Here is a 10787-nt window from a genome sequence, read left to right as displayed (position 1 = left end):
TTCCTGGCACTGGAGAACCAGTCCCCATGACAATATTGTTTTTGATGAGCAAAGGCCACCGGAAAACGAGGGGATGAATGTGCACCATCATCACTACTAAGTCCGGCAGGGCCCGAGGGGCCGCTGGTGCCCCAGCAGTGGGGCGAGAGGAGCGTGTGAGGAACCCGCTGCCCTGCGTGCAGGCGGTCCGCAGGGATCCCCTGTCCCTATGAGCACCCGGCCTGGGGGACACATCTCACGGGGGGAGCCTCACCGGGCCCCCTCCCGCCCCCGCAACGGGAGGGGCTCTGGCCGCTCCGGCCGGGCGCCTCGGGAGGTAAATAAGGAACGGGGAGTTTCCTGCTCGGCAAAGCCGGGGAGCCCGGCGGCCGGGCAGGGTGAGCGGGCGGCGCGGCGCGGAGGCTCCCCGGAGCCGATGCCGGTGCCTGGCGCTGTGCTGCGTGCGCCCGTGCGCGCCCCGCCCCAGGATCCGCGGCCGGGGATGCGGGGGGCAGCCCGCCGGGGCGTTCCGCCAGGTAAGGGGCGCCGGGGGTGGGGGGAGAGCGGCGGGAGGGAGGAAGGGAGGGAAGGAGGGAGGGAGGGAGGGAGGGAGGGAAGCGGCGCAGCCCCCTCGCCGCCCGCCCCTCGGCCGGCGCGGCGCGGAGGGCGTGGAGAGGCGGCCCCGCTCGGCGGGTGCCCGCGCGGGCAGGGCAGGGCGGCGGGGGTGCCCGGGGGTGGCGGGCTGGGGCTATCTCGTAACCCTTTCCGCGCCACCAACTTTCCGAGGCAGCGAGACGTCGCCCGCAGCGGCGGGAAGGACTTTTCCCGCTGGTGCCCAGCCTGACTGCGGCGGGGCCCCGGCCCGGGCTGCGGGCGCCCAGGGGGAGCCGCCGCCCGGGGCTGCCTTAGCGGCGGGGGCACAGCAGCCCTGGCCCCAGACCCCCGGGGGAACGAGCTGCCGCGAAACTTGGGCTGCTGTTGGGCAGGAGCTGCGCCTGGAGCAAATGAGTAAGTCCCCGGTGGCACAGGGAGGCCGGATGCCCTGCCCGGCCACGGAGCCGCGCCAGCCGGCGCAGCAAATGCCCCGGCGTTTGCTGTCAGAGCTCCAGGCGGTCTGACAAACCTGCCGTGAGGGTGCAGGCTGACGAGGAGACCTCGCAGAGTAGGGTGCAAGCACGTCATGGCATGGAGCAATCCTACGGGAAAGCTGTGCGGTTCGAGATTTGGGCTATTGACGCGGCCGTAGGTTAGGGACGTTACAAAAAGAGTGCTTTGAGGCAGTGAATGAGCGCGTTCATCCCAAAAGAGCCTTCCCAGCTCCTGCCAGGGAGTGCTCTGGGAGTGAGCAGACACCAGCAGGCTGGTGGATGGCTCAGGGGAAGGTGGAGAGCACAAAACCGCCTGTGTTTGGTTTACCGAGGCGTTCACCTCCTCGGGAAGAGGCAGATGCAGTTCAACGGATAAGGGATAAACAGGCACAGGTGGATGTTGCGATAAGAAAACTCTGGGACTGGCTGAGGTTGGCATTGCTTGATAGTGATGAATTAACTGAAAATGTGCATGCTGTGTGCCAGTAGGAAAGAGACTGATTCCCTGTTTAAGTGCTGGTCAAAGTGGGCAGTAGTTTTCTGGTGTTAAAGGATCTGTTGGTGCCTCTGAAATGCAGAGGGAAAGAACAGAGATAGGGTAACAGGGAACATGCCAGGGTGGTTTTGAGCACAAGAGTCCTGTGCCTTATCATAAGACAAGTGCTCCAGGAGGTGATGAATGCAAGAGCAGTATGAGTCTGGGGTCACGAAGCCCCTCCGCCTGGCACATGGTGAGGCACCTGAGGAAGGTGGCGGGCACAAGTCCCAGCTGGCATTTGGAGCTGTGACTGTAGGGAAGCTCTAATCCTGTACGGCTGAAGAGGAGGCAAGGCTGAAAATTCATTTCCACCACGTCAGGATCTCATGTTGGTGGGGCTTGCTGAGGGGGAGGCTTGGGGCCAGAGACCAGCCCTGCTCACGTGTCTGTGGTGGTGCCCAGAGTCAAGCAGGGGATCGGGGACAGCTCAGCGCTGCTTTTTCTCAGTGGTCTCTCTTTCCTCTGGGGAGTGGTGGGGTGCAGCCAGCCAGTGCTCAGGCTGGGCGGCCCACAGAGGTGTTTGGTATCTGCCGCCTTTGCAGAGCCGACAGCATGACTAAGCCACTGCGACCAAGTGGGTGCTTGCACCCCACCCCAGAAGCCTGTCTTCCCTGCCTCAGTGGCCACAACGCTGTTGTACAGGATAAACTCTCTGCTCAGTGGGAGAACGCTGAGATCTGCTAGGGCCTTTGCCAGTGGGTCACTGGCTGAGAGTTGCTTTGCAAACCTGCGACTTAACTTTTGTGCCTGGGTGGTGAGGTGGGGAGGAGTGGGGCTGCAGGAGGCAGCTGCTGGCTGGGCAGGGAGGCACCGCAGGGTGCTGGCTGCCACTTGTCCCCTCCAGCAGCCCTCAACAAGCCGTACTGCCCTGGGCACTGCATGCAGGGGTGCTACATGCTGGGCAGGGGACAGAGGCGCAGGTGCAGGGCTGAGCAGGCGCTGAAGTTGGTGCTATGAATTCTCTGGGTGACTATGCATGCATGAGTCTCTGGATGGGGGAAGGGAAAGGGGGAAGAGGGGTTGTCTGCCATGAGTCACATTTTGGGATGCGTCCCCTGGTGAGCCTGCTGTGGTGTCACTTGTGTCAGGAGAGGGGTTTTGCCTTACAACTCGCAGCTTTGTGCAGGGCGTGCCTGTGCCCAGCGTGCGGGCAGGTGGGCAGGCAGCCCTGCCCGCTCCCACAGTCATCCATCCCTCTCCCTGGCAGCGAGACCCTGGCCCGGCGCTTCTCAGGCGATCACTGCTCACAGTTGTGTTTTCCAGCTGGTCCCAAAGTCCTGAGTCACTCTGCCGTTTCCATGGAAACAGCCTTGCTGGCGGGAATCGGTTTTGGGGGTAGAGGGTGCCGGTAGCTGGACTGGCACCAGGCAGGCCTGCGGGAAGAACTGGCAAGGCTCAGGCACTCCTCCAGTGTGCCAGGGCTTTTACAAAAGCTGGAGCAGGCACCTCTGTTGCACAGACTCTCACACCTTCTTCAGCTCCCTTTTCCCTTCCTTCCTTCCATGGGGAAGCAGAGAGGTTTCCCTGACAGTGGGAAGGGAGCTCAGGATGAGCCCAGACAGGCTGAGGGTACAGCTTCTGAGGAGCTGTTGAGAGAGGGTGACAGCCTGGAAGGCAACCAAAAAGAGCAGGGTTTTTTTTGACTGCCCTGTGAGAGAGGCTCCAGAACAGCAGTAACAGTATCAGTAACTACAAGGGCTCCTGCCTAAAGCTGCCATCGCCCCTGAGTAGCCTGAACACAGCCGCCTCCGGGGAGAAAGGGAACCTGCAGGGAAGGCTTGGGGCAGGAGTCAAGGTAGCAGCCCATGTGGAGATGCTGTGGGAGCCCCCTACGAGGATGAGAGTGCCACAATGCCGTGAGGCACTGCCCTGCATAACACCTAGCTGCTTTTGGGGCGGAGGAGACCTGTGAGTGGTACTGACCCCTGCAACTGCCCCATGGACTCCAGCCTGCCTGGCAGTGCCTGAACTCAGCTGCCAGTGCAGCCTTCAGTGCCACAACCTGGCTGCATGGCTCCAAAAGCAGGTAATTCCCATCAAACCTAGGAAGACCATGCCCAGAACAGGAGCCCTCGGTCCCTGCTGCACAATGGCCGGCCGGCTGCATTTACTGCTCCCCACACTGCACCGGTGACTCACAGATGCCATTCAGCTTAATTCATCACCTCCGATCTCCCCAGCAGTCCGGGGCTGTCTTGCTGGCTTCTTGCCTGCTCATCTCCCTCAGAGCAGTGCTGGAGTCAGTGGAGGAGGAGGAGGAGGAAGAGGAAGGCAGGTGATTACGCATCCGCTGCTGTTGGCAGGTGCACAGGGTGGGGGAGGTTGCGCTGCCTGCGCCCATCCTTTCCCTTCCTTTAGGATCAAGGCTGCGGGAAGTGGGGCAGGGGAGAGGAAAGGCTCAGCACCTTCCTCTTCTCACAGACAATGCTCCTGTCCCTGTGCCAGGCACTGGCTGGCCTCCTGCTGCACTCAGAGCTGCTCGCCGGATGCTGTGTATCCCTTGCGGATGGCCTGGTCCCAGTGCGACTGCAGGCAGCTGCACAGAAATGCAGGCAAGGCAGCAGAGTGCACTCTGTCACGCTGTCACCACAAGGGGGTTAGAGCTGGGAAAGGGGCAGTGGTGGTCCCAGCACAGTCCCAAAAGAGCCCATGTGCCTTCTGGCAAGCCCCTTGCAGTACCAGCAGTGCCAGGGGCTGGAAGGTGTGAGTGATGTACCCCCACCCCATGCTCTATCTCATAGTCCCAACTGCCTGGAGGGACACATGAACTCAGCTCCCACCCCTGGGCTGCATTTGCTCATCATCTTTGGTGGAGCTGAGCTGGAGGCAGAGCAGAGGTGACTTCGACTGAGAACACTTCTAGCACAGAAACATCTAGGAGGCCAGTGTATTGGATGACTCCCATGGTCTGGGGCTGAGGAGCCAAAACAATCCATGCCTCACACAGGACTCTCAGATGCAGCTCCACGTGGGCATGGCCCTCTCTCAGCTGCTGTCTGAGCTGCTGGCCCTGGCTATCAGGGCAATTTAAGAACAAGGTTCCTCGGGTCAGGAATGAGAGTGTGACTGTCCTGCTGTGCCTGTGTGCAGGACACATCCTCCTGGGGCATGTTGGCTGCAGCCACTGCTCAGCCTGCCCACTCTGAGCCATGAGGAGCCCGGCACAGCTCCTCCTTGGCAGGTGCTCCCACCAGCCTGGCTCTGTCTGACAGATGAACAAGGGGCAGTGGGAGTAAAAGTGATCCTCAGTTGTCCTGGCAGCTCCCAGGTGCCACATGCTTTTGCTGCCCTGGGAGCTCCTCTAGAGCACCCAGCTGCCAGTCGCCACTGTCCCTGGAGCCCAGGGCTGGACTGAGCAAGAACTGCAGCCCCTCAGGGACAGGCAGTGATGGGAGGAGGCAGGAGAGCCAGCTGGGAGGTGAGAGGATGCTCTGGCTAGTTTTAAAGGCCACAGATGAGACATCAGGGAGGGAAACCTTCTCCCAAAACCTTCCCCTCCCTGGTTGCAGCTCAGCAGATGGGCAGGTCACATGTCAAGGGGCAGCAAAGACTGAAGCTGGGCTGTGGTTTAGCACTTGCTCAGTGAAGGAGGTGAATCAATGCCCCGTTTTTTCCCCTCTGCCACTTGGGACATTGCAAAGGGGAACGGGTCAGTGTGGGTGGAGAACCTGAAATGCTCACAGCCAGTGAGTGATCTGGTGGGAATTGGGACCAAGAAGGCATCTGGTCTCTGGTTTGCCTTTTTTTGGGGAGCCAGCAGCAGGTTTCTGCTCTAACCAGTCTAATCTGAGTCTCATCTGCTCCAGCATCCATCAGCAATGAAGCAAAGAGTAGGAGTTGAGGTTGTGTGTGAGGGATGCAGTGTGGTTGGCCATCACTAGAGAGCAGGAAAGCATTCCCACTGCAGCTTCCACCTAGGCAGCATGCAGAAGACACTGGAGCCAGGAGATACCAGCAGGGACTGTCCTGTCCTGTTCTGCCTTAGCAGACCTGGAAAAACACTGTCCAAGGGATAGAATATCCCATGTGGACACTGGGACCAGGTTTCCCCTTTTCAGGGTGGGTAACTCCAATCCAGCAGCAGCAATAGCCAAGCATCTCTGACTTCGATCCTTCAGCCATGTGCAACAATCCTTGGCAGGCAGCAGTCCAGGTGAAAGCAACCCGTATTCAAAGCATCATGTGGGTCTAAAGCACAGCTCTTAGTGCATAGACACGGGGAGTGCTGGTGGGGGGCTGCTTGCAACAGCTGTGCCAGCCCCCCTGTCCTGGGGTCCTGCTCTAAACCCCTGCTCCCAGTGAGAGGTCTCTGGAGTTGGTAGTTCCTGAAGCTTCCTGCCTCTACAAATCAGCTGGGGCAATCCGTAAACAATAAAAATATTAATTAAAAAAAAAGCAAGGCTTTTTTACTCACCTGCAGGTCTGAGCTGCCCTCCTGGTGTCACTTGCTGCGTGACAGGGTCTCCCCAGGGTGTGGAACATATCGAAGACATGGGAACAACACACCGTGGCAGCTGCTATGGGCTCTGCAGGGACCACACACCAGGAACATTGCACTGTCCCAAGCCCATCAGGGATTTCAATGTGCTCTGGGTTAGAACAGCCCTCACATGCTGAAATCCATCGCTGGCCCACTGGTCTCCCTCAGGGACCTCATACAAGCAGCAACAGCACTGGCTCTGACAATCCCACCCACAGTGACCTGGTGCTGGGGCTGAGCAGGGACCAGGCACTCACCATGAGCTTGGGGCCAGCACATTGTTCTCCCTGGGGACCCACAGAGAGCAGAGAAGAGGAAGCAATGGCGGTGACGATACAGTGGGCTCTGCTGGGTGAGGAGCAGAGATACTTCGGTCTTGTCCCCTTGGTTTGCCTGAGGTGGATGGACAGGTGAATACCACACTGTGAGAGGGGAGACATGGAAGGAAGATGGGCAAGGGAAAATGGGTGCAGGGAGGCTTCAAAACCACTGCTTTGAAAATAAATAAGTTTGAAAATAACACCACACACAGGTGTTTTAGCTTGTTTGGAGTTTCTGGCATGCGTCCTCTACGTTCTGTCTCCCAGCCCCACTGATCCCCCAAGAGCAATAGTATATGGATGTGAAATGCCTGTGCTTTGGAGAGCAGCAGGCAGTCCGTGAACATTATTTCGTTAGTGAACAGGAGGAATACTGAAGCACCACCACAGTTACATGCCCTCCCAGCAATGTGGCAGCTCTGCAGGCATGACAGGTACTCCCTCCCCCCTGTCATGGTCCCTAAACATCCTATCCAAAGGTCCTCCTCAGTTTCCCCTAGCCTTGCCCATGTGTGGGCAGCAGGAAGGCAAGGCTAGCACCACTGAAGTTGTTCTTTGCAACTACAGCCCCACTCTTCCCTGCACCCATCCCTGGTGCCAAGGGCTACTGCCCTGGTTGGCAATAGAGTATGGAAGATATGCAGTTTCGCATGCTTCCTCCTTTGCAGGATTGCTTTTCCCCTCTGGTGCTCAGGATAGGAGAGTCCTGAATCCCAGAGTGGAGCAGGATCTTACCAGCCCCATGAGCTCATTGCTGAGGGCACAGCTCTGGCTGCACTCGTCCCCAGAGGCTGACAGACCGAGCTGGCTGTTGGACCTCTGTGCAAAGAGGTCTGCAGCTCCAGGAGAGACATTGCCACTCTCCCAGGCAGGAGGTTCCTGGCCTGGATGGGCCATGCCTTATCCTGGCAGCTGGACAGAATGGATGGAGATAAGACAGCACCATCCCCTGACCTTTCCCTGCCACAGCTCCTGCACTGGGGTTCCAAGTGACAAGTGACTCACAAGGCAGCTGGGGAAGAGAGTTTGCAGCAGCTGGATGGAGCCAGACAGTGTCACCTCCAGGTTCTAACATCCCCTGCCTGGGTTGCAGTGCATGGGGTGAGCTATGGGCTACAAGATTTATGTACACTCCCAGCCTGGAAGGAACAGGGCTGAAGTCTTGGCAGGACATGCTTCTCCAGACTTGCCAGCTTCTGCCTGTTATTTTTCTTGTCTGAAATGGGGCTCTGCCGTGTGTGACTGGGATTCATATGGTTATGACTGACGGACATACATTAGGAGGGCATTTGTTGGTACCTGCATCAGTTGGATGCTTGGCAGTCCATGTTCAATCTGTGAATTCTCTGTTGGGTTGCAGACACCAAGACGACCTGTGAAGAAGATCCATGAAGGTGACCAGCCATGCAATGTTCCTGGAAGGCTGTACTCCTCCTAGCCTTGGCATCCATTGCAATCCAGTACACAGCAATCCGGACCTTCACTGCCAAGTCCTTCCACAGCTGCCCCATCCCTAATCCTGTGAACTGCAGCCTGAGCCAGGACACTGATGTGGCTGACAGGCTGTGCGATGAGAATCCCACTTTCCCGTATAATCTCTCCAGGAAGACTCACGTTCTCATCCTTGCCACCACCCGCAGCGGCTCCTCATTTGTCGGGCAGCTGTTCAACCAGCACTTCGATGTCTTCTATTTATTTGAGCCCCTCTACCACGTCCAGTACACCCTGATCCCAAAGCTGACCCAGAGCAAGAGTACAACAGACAGGCGGGTCATGCTGGGGGCCAGCCGAGACCTGCTGAGGAGCCTGTATGACTGCGACCTCTACTTCCTGGAGAACTACATCAAGCCCCAGCCTGTCAACCACACCACCGACCGCCTCTTCCGCAGGGGAGCCAGCAAGGCCCTGTGCTCGCCACCTGTATGTGAGTCCCTGGGAGCGGTGGATCTCCACTTGGAGGAAGGAGACTGCGTGAAGAAGTGCGGGACCTTGAACCTGACGCTGGCCACTGAGTCCTGCAGAGAGCACGGCCACGTGGCCATCAAAACCGTACGGGTGCCCGAGGTCAGTGACCTCCGGGCCCTGGTGGAGGACCCACGGCTGAACCTGAAGGTCATCCAGCTGGTGAGGGACCCCCGGGGGATCCTGGCATCCCGGAGTGAGACCTTCCGAGACACCTACAGGCTGTGGAGGATCTGGGACGGCACTGGCAGGAAGCCATACAACCTGGACGTGACCCAGCTCACCACAGTGTGTGAGGACTTCTGGAATTCTGTGTCCACTGGCCTCAACCGGCCACCATGGCTCAAGGGCAAGTACATGCTGGTGCGGTACGAAGACCTGGCCAGGAACCCCATGAAAAAGACTGAGGAGATCTATGATTTCCTGGGCATCCCCATGGACAGCAACGTCGAGCGCTGGATACAGAACAACACCCGAGGAGACAGGTCCTCCTCCAAACACAAGTACGGGACGGTGCGCAACTCAGCGGCGACAGCGGAGAAGTGGCGCTTCCGTCTGTCCTACGAGATCGTGGCGTTCACCCAGCACGCCTGCCAACAGGTGCTGGCGCAGCTCGGCTACAAAATTGCCGGCTCCGAGGAGGAGCTGAAGAACCTCTCCATCAGCCTGGTGGAGGAGAGAGACTTCCTGCCCTTCTCCTAAGGCAGCCCCAACGGGCCTGGTTTTGATGCGTACTGTTTGTAACTGATGCCTTATTTTATTTTCTTTCCTTTTGTTTCCCCCTTTCTCTCTCTTGTCTTTTTCTCTCCAAAATTTGCACTAAACCTTGAGCGGGAATCTCAAAGGCTGAGTCCAGGGGAAGGGACTGCTGCCCCTCAATACATTTTGGATGCCAGGAGGAGTTGGGTCTCTCCAATCAAGAGCTAGAACTCTGGATGGGTAACAATGTTTACAAAACACACAAAATGTATAAAGCAACCTTCAAGCTTTCCAAACCGAAGGGTATCTGGGGTACTGTACTTTTGCACTGTTTACTTTTACAATGTAAGAGGTAAATATAAATATAATTTATGAATGGTGTCATCCCCTCCAGAATAACTCCCCCTGCCCCCAATGAACACGTTAGACTGGAAGCTGAAAGTGGAACAACCTCCTCATTTTTGATCTCAGTGTGACATGTCTGTCTGTTTAAGTCCTGTTATTGGGCTGGGCAGTTGGTCAGCTGCTCCTACATGGTTGTTTGGTAACACCTGTGATATTTCTTTGTGCCAAAAACCCACTAAAAGGAAAAAAAAAAGATAAAAAGCGATTGGGTCATTTGGTAAAAGCCCAAAACATTCAATGCTTTATTTCTGTGTTTTCTGTAAATAAAAGTGCAATAAAACTGATCTGGGGGTGAACTTCAACTGAAAGACCTCAGCAAGTATACTAGTGTGGATGCATCACCAGGCAAAAAGCAGCATCTCCTGGTTTGCCCGACTCCTGTGAGGTTGGGAGCGGGTAGGACAAGGCCGGGGGAGGACACACCACAGCCCCCAGGCTGGCAGGGAGCTGCAGCCACCTCCAGGCGTGTGCATGTTTGCTTCTAAAGTGTGTCAAAATGCAAGCAGCTAAGCCGAAAGCAAGAACCCGTGGTTATTTACTGACCTGAAAACTTGTTGGTATGCATGGGGGCATGGGACGTGCTGGAGTCCCTGACTCCAGAGTGCTAATGGCACCAGCACAGTGAACCCATTCCCATCAGGCTGCCCCCCACCATGTCTGACAGTGCTGATGCCAGTGCTGGCATGGCCTGCCCTGGAGGATGGGGAAGGTGCTCTGGTGCAGGTCATGAAACTGCCAAAATGAAAATGAATGAACAAGATGATCCTGGCAATACACAAGTATTCCTTTATGAGCTGCCTGCTGCCTGCAAGACACCTGGGCCTGTGGGCTGGGCAAGTGTCACGGCTGTAGCTGGCATGCAGCTGCCAGATAAATATGGCCATGTTCTAGGCTGGTCGAGTTTGGAGGTCTGATATGGCCACATTTATGTGGCAGCTGCATGCCAGCTACAACCGTGACGGGCAGGTCAGAAAGCTGCTGAATGGGGGAGCCAGGCACGCAGGGCAGGAACACTGAAAGCCTTACACAAGACATTGCTGGTCTACTTGAGCCCTGTCTGATGAAACGGCTGGCCAGCTCCTCCAACCCAGCTGGCACAGTCCCAACAGTCGAGCCCTCGAGACACGTCCTGCAGACCACAAGCAGCTGCAGATGGGAAACCACTGGGGCCAGTCCCCAGGGTACAGAGGACAGCAGTGGCCCAGCAGTTTTCCAGTTGCTCCTGGAGCCAGGCAGGGCAGAGACCCACAGAGGGATGAGACCACAACTTGTGACATCTACTCACAGCTGCACACTCCCAGCTTTGGGCCTGCTCC

At 57.4% G+C, this 10787-nt stretch overlaps 1 protein-coding gene across 1 annotated transcript; it reads left to right on the top strand.

Moving 5' to 3' along the window:
- The first annotated feature begins 446 nt into the window (after positions 1–446).
- Positions 447–9755, top strand: CHST1 (carbohydrate sulfotransferase 1). The gene is made up of 2 exons (XM_041460000.1): positions 447–515; positions 7766–9755. The coding sequence occupies exon 2, from the start codon at positions 7810–7812 to the stop codon at positions 9067–9069; it is 1260 nt and encodes a 419-aa protein (XP_041315934.1). The 5' UTR covers positions 447–515; positions 7766–7809; the 3' UTR covers positions 9070–9755.
- Positions 9756–10787: the final 1032 nt, after the last annotated feature.

This window comes from Pyrgilauda ruficollis, unplaced genomic scaffold, assembly GCF_017590135.1.
Source record: "Pyrgilauda ruficollis isolate IOZ18807 unplaced genomic scaffold, ASM1759013v1 scaffold14, whole genome shotgun sequence".
NCBI classification, from domain to species: domain Eukaryota; kingdom Metazoa; phylum Chordata; class Aves; order Passeriformes; family Passeridae; genus Pyrgilauda; species Pyrgilauda ruficollis.
The sequence above is the reverse complement of the archived record's forward strand: the minus strand, read 5'-3'. Positions and strand labels throughout refer to the sequence as shown.